Source organism: Rana temporaria, chromosome 7 (assembly GCF_905171775.1).
Source record: "Rana temporaria chromosome 7, aRanTem1.1, whole genome shotgun sequence".
NCBI lineage: Eukaryota > Metazoa > Chordata > Amphibia > Anura > Ranidae > Rana > Rana temporaria.
The window spans coordinates 211,504,815-211,531,937 of record NC_053495.1 but is presented as its reverse complement, the minus strand read 5'-3'; the positions used below and the strand labels follow the sequence as shown (position 1 = coordinate 211,531,937).

Genomic DNA, 27,123 nt, shown 5'->3' with positions numbered 1-27,123 from the left:
GAGATGGCGGAGGAGAACGTCTGATACTGAATGAGAACAGTGAGGGCGACGTCTGCCCAGTGATATAAATGTACTAAATGTAAAAATGTACTAATACACCTTTCACATCATATAATGTGATATCTATGTACTAATACACCTCATATATACCCCTCACATCGTATAATGACCGTCCTGTGATATCTATGTACTAATACACCTCATATATACCCCTCACATCATATAATGGCCGCCCAGTGTTATCAATGTACTAATACACCTCATATATACCCCTCACATCATATAATGATCGCCCAGTGATATCAATATACTAATACACCTCATATATACCTCTCACATCATATAATGGCCGCCCAGTGTTATCAATGTACTAATACACCTCATATATACCCCTCACATCATATAATGATCGCCCAGTGATATCAATATACTAATACACCTCATATATACCTCTCACATCATATAATGACCGCCCAGTGATATCAATGTACTAATACACCTCATATATACCCCTCACATCATATAATGGCTGCTCTGTGATATCAATGTACTAATGCAACTCATATATACCCCTCACATCGTATAATGGCCGCCCAGTGATATCAATGTACTAATACACCTCATATTCCTCACATCATATAATGGCCGCCCTGTGATATCAATGTACTAATACACCTCATATATACCCCTCACATTGTATAATGGCCGCCCAGTGATATCAATGTAATAATACACCTCATATATACCCCTTACATCATATAATGGCCGCCCTGTGATATCAATGTACTAATATACCTCATATAAACCCCTCACATCATATAATGGCCGCCCTGTGATATCAATGTACTAATACACCTCATATATACCCCTCACATCGTATAATGACCGCCCAGTGATATCAATGTAATAATACACCTCATATATACCCCTCACATCATATAATGGCTGCTCTGTGATATCAATGTACTAATACAACTCATATAAACCCCTCACATCGTATAATGGCCGTCCTGTGATATCAATGTATTAATACACCTCATATATACCCCTCACCTCATAGAATGGACGCCCCATGATATAAATGTACTAATGCACCTCATATTTACCCCTCACATCGTATAATGGCCGCTCTGTGACATCAATGTACTAAATGTACTAAAATACCCCTAGGATTGCCACCTGTCTGGGATTAAAAACATTTTTTTTGTTGCTGTGCACCGCTAAAGTGTTCAGGTTTGGCTTGAAGAAAAAGTGACAACCGAACCCTATATACCACTCACATCATATAATGGCTGCCCTGTGATATCAATGTACTACAGTGCCTTAGAAAAGTATTCATACCCCTTGAGATTTTCCACATTTTGTCATGTAACAACCAAAAACGGTAAAAAAAAACTCCTTCAAGCAACATCTTTGGAGCGGTGAAGGAGACCTAAATCCCATTGAGAATCTGTGGCAAGACTTGAAAATTGCTGATCACAGACGCTCTCCATCCAATCTGACAGAGCTTGAGATATTTTACAAAGAAGAAGAATGGGCAGAAATGTCCCTCTCTAGATGTGCAAAGCTGGTAGAGACACCCCCAAAAAGACTTGTAGAGAAAGGGGGTTCTACAAAGAATTGACTCCGGGGGGCACCATACAAATGTCCCTTCCCCCCACACTTTTCATATTTATTTGTATCATTTATTATTTTGCTTCTACTTGACAATTATGTGACATTTTGTGTTGGTCTCTCACATAAAATCCCAATAAAATACATTTACGTTGTAACATGACAAAGTGTGGGAAATTTCAAGGGGTATGAATACTTTTTCAAGGCACTGTAATATACCTCATACAACAAATAATGGCTGCCCTGTGATATAAACATACTGAGGCCGCGTACACACCATCGGTCCAAACCGATGAAAATGGACCGAAGTTCAGTTTCATCGGTCCAAACCGTCCGTGTGTACACCCCATCGGTCTTTTGTCCTTCGGAAAAAATGAGAGAACTTGCTTTAAAATCGAACCGATGGACCGCTGACCGATAGGTCCAAACCGATGGTTAGTACACAAAAGCATCGGTTCAAAACCCGCGCATGCTCAGAATCAAGTCGACGCATGCTTGGAAGCATTGAACTTATTTTTTTTCAGCACGTCGTTGTGTTTTACGTCACCGCGTTCTGACCCGATCGGTTTTTGAACTGATGGTGTGTACGCACATCAGACCATCTGCCTCAGCGGTGAACCAATGAAAACGGTCCGTCGGACCATTCTCATCAGATGGATCGACTGCGTGTACGCGGCCTAATACACCTCATACTTAATGGGGGGGGGGGGTATGTAGTCCATTCCTAGGGTGACCACGCTGCTCCTCCATGATACAGTGCAGTTAGTGGGCGTTGTCACCCTAGGACAGGAAGTGTGTTACTGGCAGGATCACCAGGTGAAAATAAAGGGAAAATCCTGATAATGAATGCAGCCGCCACATCTACTGACTGGTAGGCTGTAATATACACATTTTTTCAGTACAATATTCTTTTTTTTTCTCCTGAGTGTAGTCAGCGTTGGATTACAATGACCCTCAAACATAGAACATCGCAAAGTGGATTATCTAGAATTTCAGCGGCTTGCAATTTAATGAACACATGCTTGTCGTCGTCCCCCCCCCCCCCCCCCCCCCCCCCCCCCCGTGTCCTTGCAGGATGTGTTAATGGCATTAAAACCTTTTCCAGGTCGCATCCACCTCCCAGCGTCACAGCGCCTGTTATTTATATACCCGCTGCTCAGGCTTTTCAGTAATAACCCTCATCATCCAATCATCACCCATTTATCATCCATTCATCATCCCCTCATCATCCACTCATCATCCCCTCATCATCCACCCATCATCCCCTCATCATCCAATCATCACCCATCATCCCCTCATCATCCACTCATCATCCCCTCATCATCCACTCATCATCCCCTCATCATCCACTCATCATCCCTCATCATCCCTCATCATCCACTTATCATCCACCCATCATCCCCTCATCAATCCACTCATCATCCCCTCATCATCCACTCATCATCCCCTCATCATCCACTCATCATCCCCTCATCATCCACTCATCATCCCCTCATCATCCACTCATCATCCCCTCATCATCCACCCATCATCCCCTCATCATCCAATCATCACCCATTCATCATCCCCTCATCATCTACTCATCATCCCCTCATCATCCAATCATCACCCATTTATCATCCATTCATCATCCAATCATCATCCCCTCATCATCCACTTATCATCCACCCATCATCCCCTCATCATCCAATCATCATCCCCTCATCATCCAATCATCATCCCCTCATCATCCACTTATCATCCACCCATCATCCCCTCATCATCCCCTCATCATCCCCTCATCATCCAATCATCATCCCCTCATCATCCCCTCATCATCCACTCATCATCCCCTCATTATCCAATCATCATCCCCTCATCATCCACTCATCATCCCCTCATTATCCAATCATCATCCCCTCATCATCCAATCATCATCCCCTCATCATCCAATCATCATCCCCTCATCATCCCCTCATCATCCACTCATCATCCCCTCATTATCCCCTCATTATCCAATCATCATCCACTCATCATCCCCTCATCATCCAGCCACTTATCATCAACCCATCATCCAATCATCATCCATTTATCATCCATTCATCATCCCCTCATCATCCCCTCATTATCCAATCATCATCCCCTCATCATCCAATCATCATCCCCTCATCATCCAATCATCATCCCCTCATCATCCCCTCATCATCCACTCATCATCCCCTCATTATCCCCTCATTATCCAATCATCATCCACTCATCATCCCCTCATCATCCAGCCACTTATCATCAACCCATCATCCAATCATCATCCATTTATCATCCATTCATCATCCCCTCATCATCCACTTATCATCCACTTATCATCAACCATCATCCCCTCATCATCCACTTATCATCCACTTATCATCAACCCATCATCCCCTCATCATCCACTTATCATCCCCTCATTATCCACCCCTCATCCCATCATCATCCACTTATCATCAACCCATCATCCACTCATCATCCCCTCATCATCCCCTCATCATCCACCCATCATCCACCCATCATCCCCTCATTATCCACCCCTCATCCCCTCATCATCAACCCATCATCCACCCATCATCATCCACCCATCATCCCCTCATCATCCACTCATCAAAGGACCTTGTCCTGTCACTGCCTGCTTCCTCCCCCGGTCCATACACCCCTGGTGTGTCCCTCGCTGTGTGCTGTGGTTCCACCCACCAGTCTGTCAGGGCCGTCTTTAACACTAGGGGGCAGCTGCACCGGGGCCAGTCATTGTTGTGGCAGCTTCCTCTTTAGCCCGCACTACCCCCAAATAGTTGATAGGTGGATTCGTGAGGGCCCAACAAAATGTTTTCCCAGGGTCCAATCAATATTAAAAAGATGGCCCTGCGGTCTGTACATCACTCGTGTGTCCCTGCAGTGACTAAGAGGGGGTCCATGTATAAAACATTCGCTGTACTCATTCCTTAAAGGCTAAGTTCACCTTTTTCTAAATTCCAGCTCCCCTTTGTACCAATATAACATTAATTGTGCAAAAAAGAAAAGATTTTTCCATTTATTCTACCTCACCGTCTTCATGGATGTTCAAAAACACTTCTCCATTACTTCTGCCTTACTTCCTGGACAGGCTTTAGGTCATAACACAGGAAGGAGTTGACCAGCTGACCTCATTAGCACACACCCTGCCTCATCCACCCACACAGCTGATCAACTCCTTCCTGTGTCATGAGGTCGTCTGTCCAGGAAGTAAGGCAGAAGTAATGGAGCAGAGTTTTTAAAGAAGAGAGTGAGGTCAGCGTGTGTAGAATGAATGGAAAACTGTTTTATTTTTGCAAAAGAAGTACATGAATGTTATATTAGTACATAGGGGAGCTGGAATTTAGAAAGAAAAAAAAAAGTAAACAAAGGTGAACTTAGCCTTTAGGCCAGGGATATGCAATTAGCGGACCTCCTGCTGTTGCAGAACTACGATTCCCATGAGGCATAGCAAGACTCCGACAGCCACAAGCATGACACCCAGAGTCAGAGGCATGATGGGACTTGTAGTTTTGCAACAGCTGGAGGTCCGCTAATTGCATATCCCTGCCTTTAGGCATTCACAAGGCACCACAAATGTTTGCTATATTGTGTCTAGTATAATTATCTTCTATCATCATCAACGCCATCTAGTGGCCATAACACCGTATTTTCTTATTTATTTTTTATTATTTCGGGAAAATACCTCAATATGGCCAATAGATGGAGCTGAAGTAATCATATTCCGCACAGTACAGCGGTGGGTCTGGTTTTATTGCTCTTTTATTTTACAGCTTTAATCATTTTTGATTGGACATTGTGGGGGGCCCCCCCCCCCCCCCCGTTCTATCCCATCCAGCGGAGTCATTATTGGTTCCTGGGAATCCGATCCCATGGAGGATCTTTGTGTCAGTATTCGGAGAAGACACCTCGTTTCCCCTTGTTCTGTGTAACAGATACAAATGTTTCCCGCCCTCAGACCGCGACTTTTCTATATTTAGTGGTTTCCAATTCCACACTTGTCAGCCGCGAAGAAGCGTGGATCCGCCAGGCTGTCTGTACTAATGGCTCTCAGACGGGGGATGGGGGGGGTGTCAGTCCCTCTGCAGTGACAGTCGCTGTGTCAGAAGCCGCACTCTCTATGAGTTGGGCCGCATCTACCTAGCGGGTGCCGCCGCTCCGATCACTCGGGGGGGGGGGCAGTGACAGTCGCTGTGACAGCTCAGACATGGCGGAAATGAAACGTTCTGCAGAAACATGGTGGAGGTGAGCGCGGGACGCGCAGGAGGAGTGCCTGGAAATTGCTGCCGCCGCATATAGAGTCGCAGGGATACAGCAGAGCTTTTTTATAGGGAGAGCCCAGACCCGGTACATGAGTCTGCATTGATGGGCACTGATGAGGCTGAACTGATGGGCATTGGTGAGGCTGCATTGATGGGCACTGCTTTGATGGTCACCGGTGAGTCTGCATTGATAGGCACTGATCAGGCTGCTTTGATGGGCATTGGTGAAGCTGCATTGATGGGCACTGATGAGGCTGCACTGATGGGCATTGGTGACGCTGCATTGATGGGCACTGCTTTGATGGGCACCGGTGAGTCTGCATTGATAGGCACTGATCAGGCTGCATTGATGGGCGCTGGTGAGGCTGCATTGATGGGCATTAGTGAGGCTGCATTGATGGGCACTGATGAGGCTGCTTTGATGGGCACTGATGAGGCTGCATTAATGGGCGCTGTTTAGGCTGCATTGATGGGCAATAATGAGGCTGCTTTGATGGGCACTGATGGGCTCTGTTTAGGCTGCATTGATGGGCAATAATGAGACTGCTTTGATGGGCACTGATTAGGCTGAACTGATGGGCACTGGTGAGTCTGCATTAATGGGCACTGATCAGGCTGCATTGATGGGCAATTATAAGGCTGCGCCGATGGGCACTGGTGATGCTGCACTGATGGGCGAGGATCAGCCTGCATTGATGGGCATTGATAAGGCTGCGCTGATGGGCACTGGGGCGATGCTGCACTGATGGGCACTGATGAGGCTGCACTTGGTACTCACTTTTATTGTACATAGAGAAAGAGGTGGAGCTCTAAGAGGAAAAGGTGGAGCCTAAAGAGGAAAGGTGTGTGGTTTACAGATGACAGGACGGGTCTTAAACAGGAAGGGGCGTGGCATTGACAGGAAAGGGTGGTTCATATTTAAATTAGGGGGCGCACAAGTTTAGTCAGGCTTAGGGCAGCACACCACTAAATACACCACTGCTGATGGGTGTAGGGCAGTGATGGCGATCCTCGGCACCCCAGATGTTTTGGAACTACATTTCCCATGATGCTCATGCACTCTTCAGTGTAGCTGAGCATCATGGGAAATGTAGTTCCAAAACATCTGGAGTGCCGAGGTTCCCCCATCACTGGTGTAGGGTGTGTGCTAATGAGGTCAGCTGGTAAACTCCTCCCTGCGTCTTACTGGTCTCTCTGTCCCTAATCTGTACCAGGGAGTCTCTGGAGCGTTCTAAGAAATAGAGCAAGGGCCGAGGTAAGGCCTTGTCCTCAAAATCATAGAAAGTTTGGGCCAGGTTCTCAAAAGAGATACGCCGTCGTATCTCTGAGGCTGCATTCACACTATAACGCGGCGTATTTTGCCGCGACAAATTGTGGCGTATTGTACCGCGATTTGCCGCGACAAAACTAGTCGTTTAAACCTTTTTTTTTTTTTTAAAAACATTGGCCCAGATTCAGTAAGCAATTGCGCCTGTGTAACCATAAGTTACGCAGCGCAATTGCTGACTTGCGCCGGCGTAACGAGTTCTCCCGATTCAGAGAACTCGTTACGCCGACTGCAGCCTAAAATCTGCGTGGCATAAGGCTCTTATGCCACGCAGATTTTAGGCTGCATTCTTGCGATGACCGCTAGGGGGCGCTCCCATTGTGGTCAGCGTATAGTATGCAAATTGCATACTTACGCCGATTCACAATGTTGCGCGCCCCCTGCGTACGCAAGTTACGTCGTTTCCGTACGGCGTGTTTAGCGTAAGGCTGCCCCTTCTAATAGCAGGGGCAGCCAATGCTAAACTATACCCGGCGTTCCCGCGTTGCGACGTTCGAATTTTACATCGTTTGCGTAAGTGAATCGTGAATGGCGCTGGACGCCATTCACGTTCACTTTGAAGCAAATGACGTCCTTGCGACGTCATTTGCCGCAATGCACATCGGGAAAGTTTCCCGACGGAACATGCGCTCTACGCTCGGCGCGGGAACGCGCCTAATTTAAATGATTCCCGCCCCCGGCGGGATCATTTACATTGCGCGCGCTTACGCCGGGCAATTTTGCCGGCGCGCCCTCGCAATTTACGGAGCTACTGCTCCGTGAATCGAGGGCAGCGCCAAATATTTGCGGGGGCGCAGGGCAAAATCGTTGCCCTGCGCCTCCGCAAATAGAGCGCAATTCTTTCTGAATCCGGGCCACTGTACATTGTTGTCTATGCCGAACGCCGAAAGCCGCCTAAAAAAGGGTCCGGGACTTGTTTTGGGCTTCAGGCGTTCGGCGTGGAGATGTGAACCATCTCCATAGATGAATCACCCCTCCAGCGGCACGAGCGTCGGGCGTAAATACGCCAAGGTGTAAATGCAGCCTGAGTCTGGTCGGTCGTATCTATGCGCCTGATTCTTAGAATCAGTTACGCATAGATACCCCTTAAATCCGACTGGCGTAAGTCTCTTACGCCGTCGGATCGTAACTGCATATTTACGCTGGCCGCTAGGGGCGTGTACGCTGATTTACGCTTAGAAATATGTAAATCAGCTAGATACGCAAATTCACGAACGTACGCCCGGCCGACGCAGTACAGATACAGCATTTACGTTAGGCTTTTCCCGGCGTATAGTTACCCCTGCTATATGGTGGCGTAAGTGCGGCGTACCAATGTTAAGTATGACCGTCGTTCCCGCGTCGCATTTTTAATTTTTTTACGTCGTTTGCGTAACTCGTCCGTGAATGGGGCTGGATGTAATTTACGTTCACGTCAAAACCAATGACCTCCTTGCGGCGTATTAGGAGCAATGCACACTGGGAGATTTCCACGGACGGCGCAATGCGCCGTTCGTGAAAAACGTCAATCACGTCGGGTCACAAGTAATTAACATAAAACACGCCCCCCTGTTCCAAATTTGAATTAGGCGGGCTTACGCCGGCCTTTTTACGCTACGCCGCCGCAACTTACGGAGCAAGTGCTTTGAGAATACAGCACTTGCCCGTCTAAGTTGCGGAGGCGTAACACGTAAATCGGATACGTTACGTCCGCGCAAAGATACGCCGATCTACGTGAATCTGGCCCTTTGTATTTTCCTGCAGCCGAGGTACGTGAATGGTATATTGGTACATAGGGAGGTGGGTTTTTAGAAAGCTGAACTTTGCCTTTAACCACTTGCTTACTGGGCACATATACCCCCCTCCTGCCCAGGTGAAATTTCAGCTTTCGGCACTGTGTCGCTTTAACTAACAATTGCGCGGTCGTGCGACGTGGCTCCCAAACAAAATTGACGTCCTTTTTTCCCCACAAGTAGAGCGTTCTTTTGGTGGTATTTGATCACCTCTGCGGTTTTTATTTTTTGCGCTATAAACAAAAAAGTGCGACAATTTTGAAAAAAATACAATATTTTTTACTTCTTGCTATAATAAATATCCCAATTTAAAAAAAAACAACACATTTTTTTTCTCAGTTTAGGCCGATACGTATTCTTCTACATATTTTTGGTAAAAAAAAAAAAAAATCGCAATAAGCGACTGGTTTACGCAAAAGTTAGAGCGCTTACAAAATAGGGGACAGAATTATTTTTTTTTTTTTTTCTACTAGAAATGGCGGCGATCTGCGATTTTTATTGGGACTGCGACGTTATGGCGGACACATCGGACACATTTTTGGCGCCATTCACATTTATACTGCGATCCCTGCTATAAATATGCACTAATTACTGTATAAATGTGACTGGCATTGAAGGGGTTAACACTAGGGGGTGAGGAAGGGGTTAAATATGTTTCCTATATAGTGTTCTAACTGTAGGGGGAGGGGGGTGACTGGGGGAGGTGACCGATCTGTGTCTCTATGTACAAGAGACACAGATCGGTCTCCTCTCCAGAGACAGGACGCTGTCTCTGTGTGAGCCGGCAATGAGAGATGATCTCATATGTTTACATATGAGATCATCTCTCATTGGCCGCACGGATCGCATCGCAAACGGCCACTCTGATTGGCCGTTCACGGCGATCTGCAATTGTCTGTGTCCAAGGGACACGGCCAACACAGATTTTCCCCGATGCGCGCTCTTTGGGCGGACGTCAATTGATGTCCACTTGGATTTTGGGATCCGCGCTGTAGCCGTCAATTGATTATAGCGCGGGTCCCGAGTAGTTAAAGGACTCCTGGGCATTGATAAGGCTGTGCTGATGGGCACTGGGGCGATGCTGTACTGATGGGCACTGATGAGGCTGCACTTGGTATATTGGTACATAGGGAGGTCGATTTTTAGAAAGGTGAACTTGGCCTCCACCACTGCGGCCTAACAACCAGCCAATCGCTTGAACCCCTCCGCATTGCGTCACTTGTACAGCTGCGCACCTGGTATCTGTCCGAATGGTGGATGTCGTCTGTGGAGTGCGGCGAAGCCGTTGGCGATTCCCCTTCCCGCTTGATAGAAGCCGATAACAACATTGACTGCGGAAGAGAAAAAGAGAAAAGAATAAAAAAAAAGGAGGGCGATGAACATGTCAGACAAATTTGACAGAATTTTTCCAACAAAGCTTTTATGTACTATTTTTGCGCGTTGCGCCCCCGCGCGCTATTGTGCCGTTCCGCCTTTCCCAAACACAAAGCTCCTTTGATCATTTGTCTGAGCCGAACATCTATGGAGCGTCTCCCGGCTCGATGGGGCATCAGCCAGCCAAGTGATCTCTTAGCCATAAAAAGGAATTGATCTTTAGTTTGAATGCCATTAACCAGTACAGAGCGCCGTAATTACAGGTCCCGGGCAGATTAAACTCTCCTCCTCGCCTTTTCTCCGCCGTTTAACTGCGGCTTCATCATAACTGCCAACCACGGGGCAGGAAAAGACCAGAACGGGTGAGAATAAAATAAAAAAAAAGATCCAACAAAAGAGATGATAAATTCCCAGCGCAACATTGTAACGTGAAAAAAAAAAACGGCCGGGAAGTTGGGAACGTTACGTAACGGTTTTTATATTTTTTAAGGAGAGCGGCCCCTGGGAAGAAGCGCGAGGGGCCCATTATTCCGGCATTCTTCCCCCAGCGCCATGGAGATGACCTCTAGAAAAAAAAGAAACACGGGGCTAAACTAATCCCGAGGATGTCAATCTCCGGCCCCTCGTCTGCATGCGCCTGCAGTTCACGTTAATAAACTGTTCTATTTTTAAATGGTGCGGAAAGCACTTCAATTCTAACGATCCGGCTGGCATGCTGAGTGCGGGGAGGTTCAGGATAAGTCACACTGTCGTCGTCCCCCCTCCCCCCAGGAAAGGCGTCCACCAATCACAGGCTACCGACCGGCCAAGGGCCAGGCCGTCTGACCGATAACACACACAGGAACCCCGAATATTAAGTGAGAAGTATGTCCCTTACATTGGTGATCAGTGGGAAGAATGTCCCTTACATTGGTGATCAGTGAGAAGAATGTCCCTTACATTGGTGATCAGTGAGAAGAATGTTCCTTACATTGGTGATCAGTGAGAAGAATGTCCCTTACATTGGTGATCAGTGAGAAGAATGTCCCTTACATTGGTGATCAGTGGGAAGAATGTCCCTTACATTGGTGATCAGTGAGAAGAATGTTCCTTACATTGGTGATCAGTGAGAAGAATGTTCCTTACATTGGTGATCAGTGGGAAGAATGTCCCTTACATTGGTGATCAGTGAGAAGAATGTCCCTTACATTGGTGATCAGTGAGAAGAATGTCCCTTACATTGGTGATCAGTGAGAAGAATGTTCCTTACATTGGTGATCAGTGAGAAGAATGTCCCTTACATTGGTGATCAGTGAGAAGAATGTCCCTTACATTGGTGATCAGTGGGAAGAATGTCCCTTACATTGGTGATCAGTGAGAAGAATGTCCCTTACATTGGTGATCAGTGGGAAGAATGTCCCTTACATTGGTGATCAGTGGGAAGAATGCTCCTTACATTGGTGATCAGTGAGAAGAATGTCCCTTACATTGGTGATCAGTGAGAAGAATGTCCCTTACATTGGTGATCAGTGGGAAGAATGTCCCTTACATTGGTGATCAGTGAGAAGAATGTCCCTTACATTGGTGATCAGTGAGAAGAATGTCCCTTACATTGGTGATCAGTGAGAAGAATGTCCCTTACATTGGTGATCAGTGGGAAGAATGTCCCTTACATTGGTGATCAGTGGAAGAATGTCCCTTACATTGGTGATCAGTGGGAAGAATGTTCCTTACATTGGTGATCAGTGGGAAGAATGTCCCTTACATTGGTGATCAGTGGGAAGAATGTCCCTTACATTGGTGATCAGTGGGAAGAATGTCCCTTACATTGGTGATCAGTGGGAAGAATGTTCCTTACATTGGTGATCAGTGGGAAGAATGTCCCTTACATTGGTGATCAGTGAGAAGAATGTCCCTTACATTGGTGATCAGTGGGAAGAATGTTCCTTACATTGGTGATCAGTGGGAAGAATGTCCCTTACATTGGTGATCAGTGGGAAGAATGTCCCTTACATTGGTGATCAGTGGGAAGAATGTCCCTTACATTGGTGATCAGTGGGAAGAATGTTCCTTACATTGGTGATCAGTGGGAAGAATGTCCCTTACATTGGTGATCAGTGAGAAGAATGTCCCTTACATTGGTGATCAGTGGGAAGAATGTCCCTTACATTGGTGATCAGTGGGAAGAATGCTCCTTACATTGGTGATCAGTGAGAAGAATGTCCCTTACATTGGTGATCAGTGAGAAGAATGTTCCTTACATTGGTGATCAGTGAGAAGAATGTCCCTTACATTGGTGATCAGTGGGAAGAATGTCCCTTACATTGGTGATCAGTGAGAAGAATGTCCCTTACATTGGTGATCAGTGGGAAGAATGTCCCTTACATTGGTGATCAGTGGGAAGAATGCTCCTTACATTGGTGATCAGTGAGAAGAATGTCCCTTACATTGGTGATCAGTGGGAAGAATGTCCCTTACATTGGTGATCAGTGGAAGAATGTCCCTTACATTGGTGATCAGTGAGAAGAATGTCCCTTACATTGGTGATCAGTGGGAAGAATGTTCCTTACATTGGTGATCAGTGGGAAGAATGTTCCTTACATTGGTGATCAGTGAGAAGAATGTCCCTTACATTGGTGATCAGTGGAAGAATGTTCCTTACATTGGTGATCAGTGAGAAGAATGTCCCTTACATTGGTGATCAGTGGGAAGAATGTCCCTTACATTGGTGATCAGTGGGAAGAATGTCCCTTACATTGGTGATCAGTGAGAAGAATGTTCCTTACATTGGTGATCAGTGAGAAGAATGTCCCTTACATTGGTGATCAGTGAGAAGAATGTCCCTTACATTGGTGATCAGTGGGAAGAATGTCCCTTACATTGGTGATCAGTGAGAAGAATGTTCCTTACATTGGTGATCAGTGAGAAGAATGTCCCTTACATTGGTGATCAGTGAGAAGAATGTCCCTTACATTGGTGATCAGTGAGAAGAATGTCCCTTACATTGGTGATCAGTGAGAAGAATGTTCCTTACATTGGTGGTCAGTGAGAAGAATGTCCCTTACATTGGTGATCAGTGAGAAGAATGTTCCTTACATTGGTGATCAGTGAGAAGAATGTTCCTTACATTGGTGATCAGTGAGAAGAATGTCCCTTACATTGGTGATCAGTGGGAAGAATGCTCCTTACATTGGTGATCAGTGAGAAGAATGTCCCTTACATTGGTGATCAGTGAGAAGAATGTCCCTTACATTGGTGGTCAGTGAGAAGAATGTCCCTTACATTGGTGGTCAGTGAGAAGAATGTCCCTTACATTGGTGATCAGTGAGAAGAATGTTCCTTACATTGGTGATCAGTGAGAAGAATGTCCCTTACATTGGTGATCAGTGAGAAGAATGTCCCTTACATTGGTGATCAGTGGGAAGAATGTCCCTTACATTGGTGATCAGTGAGAAGAATGTCCCTTACATTGGTGATCAGTGAGAAGAATGTCCCTTACATTGGTGATCAGTGAGAAGAATGTCCCTTACATTGGTGATCAGTGAGAAGAATGTCCCTTACATTGGTGATCAGTGAGAAGAATGTTCCTTACATTGGTGATCAGTGAGAAGAATGTCCCTTACATTGGTGATCAGTGAGAAGAATGTCCCTTACATTGGTGATCAGTGAGAAGAATGTCCCTTACATTGGTGATCAGTGAGAAGAATGTCCCTTACATTGGTGATCAGTGAGAAGAATGTCCCTTACATTGGTGATCAGTGGGAAGAATGTCCCCTTACATTGGTGATCAGTGAGAAGAATGTTCCTTACATTGGTGATCAGTGAGAAGAATGTTCCTTACATTGGTGATCAGTGGGAAGAATGTTCCTTACATTGGTGATCAGTGGGAAGAATGTCCCTTACATTGGTGATCAGTATGAAGAATGTCCCTTACATTGGTGATCAGTGGGAAGAATGTCCCTTACATTGGTGATCAGTGGGAAGAATGCTCCTTACATTGGTGATCAGTGGGAAGAATGTCCCTTACATTGGTGATCAGTGAGAAGAATGTCCCTTACATTGGTGATCAGTGAGAAGAATGTTCCTTACATTGGTGATCAGTGAGAAGAATGTTCCTTACATTGGTGATCAGTGAGAAGAATGTCCCTTACATTGGTGATCAGTGAGAAGAATGTTCCTTACATTGGTGATCAGTGGGAAGAATGTTCCTTACATTGGTGATCAGTGAGAAGAATGTCCCTTACATTGGTGATCAGTGAGAAGAATGTCCCTTACATTGGTGATCAGTGAGAAGAATGTCTCTTACATTGGTGATCAGTGGGAAGAATGTCCCTTACATTGGTGATCAGTGAGAAGAATGTCCCTTACATTGGTGATCAGTGAGAAGAATGTCCCTTACATTGGTGATCAGTGGGAAGAATGTCCCTTACATTGGTGATCAGTGAGAAGAATGTCCCTTACATTGGTGATCAGTGAGAAGAATGTCCCTTACATTGGTGATCAGTGAGAAGAATGTTCCTTACATTGGAGGGAGAGCTGAGCTGCTGAGTCACTATTGGAAGGGAGTCCTGAGTTGCTGGGGAGCTGAGCAGATGTGTCACTAGTTGGTGGGAGAGCTGAGCTGCTGAGTCACTAGTGGGAGGGAGAGTTGAGATGCAGAGTCACTACTGGGAGGGAGAGTTCAGCTGCTGAGTCACTACTGGGAGGGAGAGCTGAGCTGCTGAGTCACTACTGGGAGGGAGAGCTGAGCTGCTGAGTCACTACTGGGAGGGAGAGCTGAGCTGCTGAGTCACTACTGGGAGGGAGAGCTGAGTTGCTGATTCACTACTGGGAGGGAGAGCTGAGCTGCTGAGTCACTACTGGGAGGGAGAGCTGAGTTGCTGATTCACTATTGGGAGGGAGAGCTGAGCTGCTAAGACACTACTGGGAGGGAGAGCTGAGCTGCTGAGACACTACTGGGAGGGAGAGCTGAGCTGCTGAGTCACTACAGTGGGGAGAGCTGAGCTGCAGTCACTACTGGGAGGGGGGAGCAGGTGAAGCTAAGTTGCTGATTAGACTGGGGGGCACACAGGTGATATTTCAAGCCACAAAGCTGAACCAGTTCTTAGATGTGTCATCTGACTAAATAAAGAAAGTTTCAGGTACATTATGTATTTGCCGGAGTTCTGCCTTATGATCATTGGTGGACAATGGATGAGAGGTCTGCTGGTTCTTGTAGTCCCTCCGGAGGCTCACACTGCACACCTGACCATTCAATGCTAATCGCAGCAGAAAACCTTCTTTCCATTTATCACCGGAATGCGTGGCGGCGCGGTGTCACGGCTCACGATCTTCCCTGCACCATAGCGATGAATAATTGTTATAACAGCGCACCTGGCCGCGACAGATTGCTAGAAAAAAGGTCACTCGCCTTTATAAAACCGATCGTTGTGTAAAAAAAAAAAAGAAGCCGTAAATGTGTTTAAGGATAAAAAAAAATAAAAAATCAAAGTCAGAGCCGGCCATAAATCTCCGCTCCCCCCGCCGTCCCCTCATTAAACGCGGCCTCCTGTGAGGGGAGATGATGATTGGACGCAATAAGATCTTCACAAAAAAATAATTCACGGCTTCCTCACCCTTTAATATCCGAGTCGCCATCGGCTAATTCTTCCCTTAATGGCAACTCCGCCATAAATCCTGCCCCTGCCGAGCGCCGTCCTCACCTCTCCATCTGTCTTGGCAGCGATGAGCGTGAATCCGACGCCTCCTCGCATTACCGACATGCGATCGTAGCGATCGCAATGCGCGCCCGACAGGGGCCACAGCAACCAATCACAAGTCGGCTTTCTGCAGTCAGAATAAATGTGGGTGATGGGGCGCCCCGCAGAGCACAGAGCTCATTGGCTGTAAAGGTTTAGGCCGGAACTTCCTGTGAGGAGCAACACGGAGAGTTCCTTAAAGGGGAACTCCACATCTGGATATTATCACTTACTACAGCTTGGACCCACTCTGTATGTACCATGCCTGTGGGATCCCAGTCTAGAAGATGTAGACAAAGCTACTACAACCACACCACTACCACTATACCACTATTACACCGATACTACACCACTACTACATCACAACTACACCGCTACTACACTGCTACTATAACCACAACTACACCGCTACTACACTGCTACTATAACCACAACTACACCGCTACTACACTGCTACTATAACCACAACTACACCGCTACTACTATACCACAACCACACCGCTACTACTCTACCAAAACCACACTGCTACTACTACTCCACAACCACACCGCTACCACTATACCACAACTACACTGCTACTACTATACCACTATTACACTGATACTATGCCACAACTACACTGCTACTATACTACTGCTACTACACCACTACTACACTACTACTATGCCACAACTACACCTCTACTACACATTGCTACTATAGTGATTTCCATTTCTGTGTTGCAGGGCTGACTTAATGCATTTTGAAGAAGGTTGGCTGCTTGGCACCGGCAGTATTGAGAGAAATCTCTCTATGATTGTACTGTATCTCTATGTATCTCTATGTATCTCTATATATCTCTATGTATCTCTATATGTATCTCTGTGTATCTCTATATATCTCTATGTATCTCTGTATCTCTATGTATCTCTATATATCTCTATATGTATCTCTGTGTATCTCTATATATCTCTGTGTATCTCTATATATCTCTATATGTATCTCTATGTATCTCTATATATCTCTATGTATCTCTGTGTATCTCTATGTATCTCTATATATCTCTATATGTATCTCTATGTATCTCTATATATCTCTGTGTATCTCTATATATCTCTATGTATCTCTATATATCTCTATGTATCTCTGTGTATCTCTGTATATCTCTATGTATCTCTATGTATCTCTATATATCTCTATATGTATCTCTGTGTATCTCTATGTATTTCTATATATCTCTATGTATCTCTATATATCTCTATGTATCTCTATATATCTCTATATATCTCTATGTATCTCTGTGTATCTCTATGTATCTCTATATGTATCTCTTTGTATCTCTATATGTATCTCTGTGTATCTCTTTGTATCTCTATATGTATCTCTGTGTCTCTGTGTATCTCTATATATCTCTGTGTATCTCTATGTATCTCTATGTATCTCTATATATCTCTGTGTATCTCTATGTATCTCTATGTATCTCTATATATCTCTATGTATCTCTATATGTATCTCTGTGTATCTCTATGTATTTCTATATATCTCTATGTATCTCTATATATCTCTATGTATCTCTATATGTATCTCTTTGTATCTCTATATGTATCTCTGTGTATCTCTTTGTATCTCTATATGTATCTCTGTGTCTCTGTGTATCTCTATATATCTCTGTGTATCTCTATGTATCTCTATGTATCTCTATGTATCTCTATATATCTCTATATATCTCTATGTATCTTTATGTATTGCTTTCTATCTCTATGTGGGTTATTTATGAAAGGCAAATCCACTTTGCACTACAAGTGCCCTTGAAATTGCTCTGAAAGTACACTTGGAAGTTCAGTCGCTGTAGCTCCAAGGGGGACATGCAAGGAAAATAAAAAACAGCATTTTAGCTTGCACATGTTTGGATGATAAAATCAGCAGAGCTTCCCCTCATTTCAGATCTTCCCCTCAGATTTATAGTGACTGCACTTCCAAGTGTACTTTCCGTGCAATTTCAAGGGCACTACTTTGCACTTGTAGTTGCTTTTCGTAAATAACCCCTTTATATATCTCTATATATCTCTATATATCTCTATGTATCTCTATATATCTCTATGTATCTCTATGTATCTCTATATATTTCTATATATCTTTATGTATCTAGATGTATCTCTATACATCTCTCTATATGTATCTCTATGTATTTAGATGTATTTCTTTATGTATCTCTATATGTATCTCTCTATGTATCCCTACGTATCTAGATGAATCGCTATGTATCTTTATATATCTCTATGTATCGCTATGTATCGCTATGTATCTCTATGTAGCTCTATGTAGCTCTATATATCTCTATGTATCTCTATGTATCGCTATGTATCTCTATGTATCTCTATATATTTCTATGTATCTCTATATATCTCTATGTATCTCTATATCTCTCTATGTATCTCTATGTATCTCTATATATCTCTATGTATCTCTATGTATCTCTATGTATCTCTATATATCTCTATGTATCTTTATGTATCTCTATGTATCTCTATGTATCTCTATATATCTCTATGTATCTCTATGTATCTCTATGTATCTCTATGTATCGCTATGTATCTCTATGTAGCTCTATGTAGCTCTATATATCTCTATGTATCTCTATGTATCGCTATGTATCTCTATGTATCTCTATATATTTCTATGTATCTCTATATATCTCTATGTATCTCTATGTATCTCTATGTATCTCTATGTATCTCTATATATCTCTATGTATCTTTATGTATCTCTATGTATCTCTATGTATCTCTATATATCTCTATGTATCTCTATGTATCTCTATGTATCTCTATGTATCGCTATGTATCTCTATGTAGCTCTATGTAGCTCTATATATCTCTATGTATCTCTATGTATCGCTATGTATCTCTATGTATCTCTATATATTTCTATGTATCTCTATATCTCTCTGTATCTCTATATCTCTCTATATATCTCTATGTATCTTTATGTATCTCTATGTATCTCTATATATCTCTATATATCTCTATGTATCTCTATATATCTCTATGTATCTCTATGTATCGCTATGTATCTCTATATATCTCTATGTATCTCTATGTATCTCTATGTATCTCTATGTATCGCTATGTATCTCTATGTAGCTCTATGTATCTTTATATATCTCTATGTATCTCTACGTATTTCTATATCTCTCTATGTATCTCTATGTATCTCTATGTATCTCTTTCTATGTATCTCTCTAGGACTCAGGCAGATGTGACATGTATACATTAGAGAAATCTGTATGCCCCCCCCCCCGTACGTTACTCCTCTTGTCAGTTTAGACAAAGGGCCCCATATGTTGTGCCACAGACCCCCCCATCATCATCTTCATCTCCCCCATCATCTCCCTCCAGTGCTGAAATGCAGCCTTAAAAACTAAAAACTAGCAGGCAGCCCGTCATTTCAGGCCATTAGGCGCGGAGTGTTGGTTTGTGATCGGCACAGTAAAGCAAACACACACTTTTTTTATATTATCGGCGTCGCCATCCATCAGCCGCGGCTGTCAGCAGAACAAATAGCGGTGTTTTCATGGGGCGATCCGGCCTGTTTTTATTCCAGCGCAAAGTGTTTCCTGTCTGATGGTTGGAGCGTTAACTCTCCTCTCTAAATAGGTACTTATCACTTAACACACAAGTGGCGCGGTGACACATTCCCGTCCGCGTCGCCTCCCGCACCCCGCCGCCGCCATATAAAGTGATACTAATAGCTCTTATTATTTACAAAGTGGAACCTGTGAGCGATAAGTGATGGCAGGAGCTCAGCTGCTTCATTTTATTTTCTTTATATATTTATCTGCCGGTCTGTGTGCATCTCCCTCGGACTTCACCGCCACCGAGGATTCCTAAAGAGAAGGATAATCACTGCTATTCACAAAGCCCAAATGTCAGCGTCCGGAGGGGAGAGGGGGGCGCTTCTGAACAATTAAGGATCAGAGTCTTGTTTCTTCTTTCTTGGCTATTTATAAAAGAAAAAATCACCTGACGAATGTCACAAACATTCGCCCAGCCATAAACAAATTCTCCCCAAGTTTTGTCAGATAGGATCATTTCCTATAACCATCAGATCCATCTAGTGACCATCTAGTTTCTTTCTTTTCTCTTTCCTCTTTTTTTCCTCTTTCCTTTACTTTTTTCTTTTCCTTGTTTTCCTTTCCTTTTCATCTCCTTTCTTTTTCCTTTCCATTTCCTTTCCTTTCCATTTCCTTTCTTTTTCCTCTTCCTTTTCATTTCCTTTCCCTTTCCATTTTTACCTTTCATTTTCTTGTTCCTTTTCTTTCCTTTTTTTCCATCTTTCCTTTTCCCTTTCCTTCAATTTTCCCTTTCCCTTTCCTTTATCTTCTCTTTTGTTTCCTTTTCCTTTTTTTTTTTTGCCTTTCATCTTCTTTGCCTTTCCTTTTCTTTTCCAATTCCTTCTTTTCCTTTTATTGTCCCTTTCCCTTTTCTTTTCCCTTTCCTTTATTGTTCCCTTTCCTTTGACTTTCCTTTCCCTTTCTTGTTCATTTCCTTTCCTTTTCCCTTTCCTTCAATTTTCCCTTTCCCTTCCTTTTCATCTCCTTTCCCTTTCCTTTTCCTTTCCAATTCCTTCTTTTCCTTTTATTTTCCCTTTCCCTTTCTTTTATGTTCCCTTTCCTTTTTCTTTTCCCTTTCCTTTATTGTTCCCTTTCCTTTGACGTTCCTTTCCCTTTCTTGTTCATTTCCTTTCCTTTTCCCTTTCCTTCAATTTTCCCTTTCCCTTCCTTTTCTTTATCTTCTCTTCCCTTTTGTTTCCTTTTCATTTTTTCCTTTGCCTTTTATTTCCTTTCCCTTACTTTTCATTTCATTTCCCTTTCCTTTCCTTTATCTTCTCTTCCCTTTTGTTTTCTTTTCATTTTTTGCATTTCCCTTTCATCTCCTTTTCCTTTTCTTTTAATTTCCTTTCCTTTTCAATTCCTTCTTTTCCTTTCCTTTTCTTTTCCTTTTCTTCTTTTCCTTTTCCCTTTTCTTTCCTTCCTTTAATTTCCCTTCCCTTTTATTTTATCGTTCCCTTTCCTTTGACTTTCCTTTCCCTTTTCTGTTAATTTAATTTCCCCTTTCCTTTTCTTTCTCTATTGGGATCGATTTATATATAAAAAGAACAAATTCCCTTCCTTTTGCCTTTCCTTTCCCTTTTCATTTCCTTTTTATTTCCTTTTTATTTCCTTTTTATTTCCTTTCCCTTTTTACCTTTCATTTTCTCGTTAATTTTTTTCCCTTTTTTCTTTTCCTTTCCCCTTTCCTTCCATTTTCCCTTTCCCTTCTTTTCCCCCTTTCTTTTAATTTCCTTTCCTTTTTTTTTATTTTCCCTTTCCTTTCCCTTCTCCTTTTGTTTCCGTTTAATTTTTTCCCTTTCCTTTCCTTTCCCTTTCCTTCTTTTCCTTTAATTTTTTCCTCCAGACTTCTCATCCCCTACAGGGCCAACAAGTCTGCTAAAGAGTCCCCTAACCCCCTTCCAAAACCCCCATCCCCCTACAGTGACACCCGACCCCATGCAGAGCCTTCCAGCAGTCTAATACATATTTAGAATTCCCATTTTTTTATTGTCTGGATGGAAGATTTTAGAGGAATTTTTGGGCTCTGAGCGAACTAAGGTTGGGAACCTCCGATCTAGATAAACGTTTTCTTGTTGGGAGCGGCATCATTGGAGGTAGTGTCATGAAGGACATGGTCTCCCCAACTTCAGGAGAGCCATAATGCATACTGCGTATATATATATATATATATATATATATATATATACACACAGGACTGTGTGTAGAGCACCCCAGAACTCTACACTCTGTGTGTAGAGCACCCCTGAACTCTGCACTCTGTGTGTAGAGCACCCCAGAACTCTGAACCTAGTGTGTAGAGCACCCCAGAACTCTGAACCTAGTGTGTAGAGCGCCCCTGAACTCTGCACTCTGTGTGTAGAGCACCCCTGAACTCTGCACTCTGTGTGTAGAGCCCCCCAGAACTCTGAACCTAGTGTGTAGAGCACCCCAGAACTCTGCACTCTGTACATAGAGCACCCCTGAACTCTGCACTCTGTGTGTAGAGCACCCCAGAACTCTGCACTCTGTGTGTAGAGCACCCCAGAACTCTGCACTCTGTGTGTAGAGCACCCCTGAGCTCTGAACCTAGTGTGTAGTGCACACCAGAACTCTGCACTATGTGTGTAGCGCACCCCAGAACTCTGCAGCACTCTGTGTGTAGAGCACCCCTGAGCTCTGAAACTAGTGTGTAGTGCATCCCAGAACTCTGCACTCTGTGTGTACAGCACCCCTGAACTCTGCACTCTGTGTGTACAGCACCCCTGAACTCTGCACTCTGTGTGTACAGCACCCCTGAACTCTGCACTCTGTATGTAGAGCACCCTTGAGCTCTGAACCTTGTGTGTAGAGCACCCCTGAACTCTGCACTCTGTGTGTAGAGCACCCCAGAACTCTGCACTCTGTGTGTAGAGCACCCCAAAACTCTGCACTCTGTGTGTAGAGCACCCCAGAACTCTGCACTCTGTGTGTAGAGCACCCCAGAACTCTGCACTCTGTGTGTAGAGCACCCCAGAACTCTGCACTCTGTGTGTAGAGCACCCCAGAACTCTGCACTCTGTGTGTAGAGCACCCCAGAACTCTGCACTCTGTGTGTAGAGCACCCCAGAACTCTGCACTCTGTACATAGAGCACCCATGAGCTCTGAACCTAGTGTGTAGTGCACCCCAGAACTCTGTACTGTGTGTGTAGCGCACCCCAGAACTCTGCAGCACTCTGTGTGTAGAGCACCCCTGAGCTCTGAACCTAGTGTGTAGTGCATCCCAGAACTCTGCACTCTGTGTGTAGCGCACCCCTGAACTCTGCACTCTGTGTGTAGCGCACCCCTGAACTCTGCACTCTGTGTGTAGCGCACCCCTAAACTCTGCACTCTGTGTGTAGCGCACCCCTGAACTCTGCACTCTGTGTAAAAAGCTGTGTAATATTCTGCAGTATTTGGGGCCCCATTTTGACCACAGACTGCTCGGCCTCTCTCAGACTTTACTATTTCTCAATGACTGAATGCGGCCCGATGGGGTCAGAGAAAATGGAGACAATCCGGCTCAGACCTTCTCCAAACAAAGACGTTGTCTTATCTACATAAGAAAGTTCATGGCGCAGCCAGTTCTCTGGAGCAAAGAGCTTCAAAGCCCTCGACTGAGGCCCAATGAAAGCGCCGATCCACAGGCGTCCGCTTCTTATGAAGGATCCTTGAAGACGATGCTCAGCAGACGTCAAGGAGGACCCGCCCCGAGGCAGCTGCTCCGTCTTTTACTCGGCGGCCCCACTTAATTCTCACTTATGGAACAGATGAGGCTGTTTGTCGACTAAAGTGGAGACCCGCTGGGCCCCGGGACCTTCCGAAGAGCACGGCCACCCTTGATTACCGAGACTTCTGTCTTCTGCTGCAGAGATTAACAGACAAGAAAAACAAGTCACCCCCCCTCCTCAGACTCTGGGGGGGTCTCTGGTATCTTTGTAATGGCTTCATGTCAAGAACACTCAGATCTGCCTGTGGGACAAAGCCAAACATTGGCCAAGTGACAAGTCTGACGCGTCACGCCGAGCGGACAAATCGGACGGGGCAGAGGCGAGCGTGGCTGCTTCACCCAGGCCTTCCTGATACACGGGATTCAAAGGCTCAACACTTGTAGGAAGCCTCCAGCAGATGGGCACCTTGTGCATCGGGGCAAAGGTTGGAGATTCGTTACGTTGTAATCTGCCAGCATGCCGATCACGGAACATCCGGGCTGATTATGTAACATTAATATATGAACAATGGGCCAGATTCACAAAGGAGATATGACGGAGTATCTCAGATACGCCGTCGTATCTCTCAGAGTATCTATGCGCCGGATTCATAGAATCAGTTACGCATAGATATCCCTAAGATCCGACAGGTGTAATTGTTTTACACTGTCGGATCTTAGGATGCAGTACCGCGGCCGCCGCTGGGGGGAGTTTGCGTCATTAAACCAGCGTCGGGTATGCAAATTAGGAGTTACGGCGATCCACGACGGTTTTTCGCGTTCGCTAAGTCGCCGCTAGTTTAGTTTCCCGTCGCAAAGTTAGTCGTCGTTTTTGGTGCCTTAACTTTAGTCAGCAAACGTATTGCCGTCTAAAGTATGTCCGTCGTTCACGCGTCGAAATTTAAAATTTCACGTCGTTTGCGGAACACGTCCGGGAATACGGAATTACGCTACGCGCGTCGCCGTTCGAAAAAAATGAAGTCGCTTCGCGCAAAGCACGGCGGGAGTTACGAAACGGAGCATGCGCAGTCGGACCTGGCGCGGGAGCGCGCCTAATTTAAATGGCACACGCCCATTTAAATTACGCGGTCTTACGCCGGAGGCCGCCGGCGTAGTTTTCAAGTGCTTTGTGAATCAGGCACTTGCGATGAAAACTTGCGGCGGTGTAACGTATCTACGATACGTTACACCGCCGCACTTGTACCTGAATCTGGCCCAATGTTACAGTCAGTACCTATGTATCGTCCTGTCACACGGAGGAGGCGGAACCCCCCAGCTGGACGCCTTCTATACGGGACAAAGTAACAAGAGACGTTACATCAAGACTGCCTTTAGAAATGATGGGGACCCAACGGGTCCGCCTTCAACACCCAGAGGACAATAATGAATAAAAATGTATGTTAAGCATGTCCTGGTGAATTGTGGGTGTGGCATAATTGTGCCAACAGTGGGAGGGGCTTAAAAAATACAGCGTGCAGGTGTCAGGAGTATGTATTGTACCGAGTGCAGGGGTGAGGGTCAGGAGTATTTACTGTTCAGAGGTTATGAATATGTATCATACAGAGTGCAGGTGTCAGGAGTATGTATTGTATCAAGTGCAGGGGTCAGGAGTATGTGTTGTACAGCGTGCAGGTGTCAGGAGTATGTATTGTACAGCGTGCAGGTGTCAGGAGTATGTATTGTACAGAGTGCAGGGGTCACAAGTATGTAGAGTGCAGGTGTCAGAAATATGTATTGTACGGCAACCAAGCCACCCCCCCCCCCACTCCTCCGGTTGGTCAGATGGTCAGTCAAACCCCCCCCCCCCCATCGCTGGGTCATTCGGTCAATCCCCTCGCTCGCCCGTCCACCTGCCAGCACCGCACTTACCCCATCCAGGTCCCGGCCAGCTTCGGCGGCTTCCCTCCTATTATTATTATTATTAATATTATTATTATTATTATTATTATTATTATTATTATACAGGGTTTATATAATAATAATTATTATTATTATTATTATTATTATTATTATTATACAGGAATTCTATGATTATGATTATTATTATTATTATTATTAATATTATTATACAGGGTTTATATAATAATAATAATTATTATTATTATTATTATTATTATTATTATTATTATACAGGATTTCTATGATTATTATTTTACAGGATTTCTATTATTATTATTATTAATATTATTATTATTATTATTATTATTATTATTATTATACAGAAATTCTGAGAGTATTATTATTATATTATTATTATTATTATTATTATTATTATTATACAGGATTTCTATTATTATTATTATTATTATTATTATTATTATTATTATTATTATTATACAGGGTTTCTATGATTATTATTATTATTATTATTATTATTATTATACAGGGTTTCTATGATTATTATTATTATTATTATTATTATTATTATTATTATACAGGGTTTATATGATTAAAAGTAACAGAAAAAAGTGCTGCGCTGAAAAATATGGCTTTGTGTTTTTTACACATATATATATATATACACACTAGACAATGTCTGTAGAAAACCACATGCGAAATAATATAATGACATCACTCAAATTAGTGTAACTCTGCGCTCAATTCTAGTGCAGCATGTGAACTATTAATTAGTTTCTCCACATATCCACATATCCACACTCTATTAATTGCCTATAGAAGATCACATAAAGTGCTAATTAGCGCCACAACTTAGTGCTAATTAAAGTGATTCTGTTGCGACAAATAAAAACGATATGTAATAATGCTCAAATAACAACATCTGTCATAAAATCCATCCAATATCATTGTGCTCAAAGTGTGGATAAGTAGAGAAACGAATTAATAGTTCACATGCTGCACTAGAATTGAGCGCAGAGTTACACTAATTTGAGTTTGTGATGTCATTATATTATTTCTCATGTGGTTTTCTACAGACATTGTCTAGCCGTGCGTGTGTATACGGTATATACAGTATATATACACAAAGGGGTATTTATGAGCGCAGCACTTTTTTCTGTTACTTTTATACTGAATACACGGCCTTATGGGATGTGATCAGAGCTAGCAACTGATAATATTAGAACTGACAATTTGTGTATGCTAGCTCGCAAGATCACCAGTGTTTGGGTTTATATGATTATTATTATACAGGATTTCTATTATTATTATTATACAGGATTTCTATGATTATTATTATTATTATTATTATTATTATTATTATTATTATTATTATTACTATAATACAGGATTTATATGACTATTAATATTATATAGGATTTTTATTATTATTATACAAGATTTATATTATTATTCTTATATAGGATTATTATTATTATTGTTATTATACAAGATTTATATGATGATTATTATTATACAGGATTTATATGACTATTATAATTATACAGCGTTTTTTTTCTTATTATTTATATTAATTTATATGATCACAATTATTATTATTCAGGATTTATATCACTAATATTATTATAATACAGGATCTATATTATTATTATTATTATTATTATTATATAGAATTATTATTATATAGAATTATTATTATTATTATACAGAATGTATATGATTATTTTTATTGTACAGGATTTTTATGACTATTATTATTATACAGCGTTTTTTTTTATTTTACAGTATTTATATGATTATTATTATTATACAGGATTTATATGACTATTATTATTATTATACAGGATTTATATGATTATTATTATTATTATTATTATTA

At 43.3% G+C, this 27,123-nt stretch overlaps 1 protein-coding gene across 4 annotated transcripts in view; it reads right to left on the bottom strand.

Moving 5' to 3' along the window:
* RNF220 (ring finger protein 220) overlaps positions 1-27,123 on the bottom strand; it is a 299,679-nt gene that overhangs the window by 63,541 nt on the left and 209,015 nt on the right. For all 4 annotated transcript variants that reach the window (XM_040360959.1, XM_040360958.1, XM_040360961.1 and 1 more), the window contains exon 5: positions 10,235-10,330. In XM_040360959.1, the coding sequence (XP_040216893.1) occupies positions 10,235-10,330 (96 nt within the window). The remainder of the gene's footprint in view (positions 1-10,234; positions 10,331-27,123) is intronic.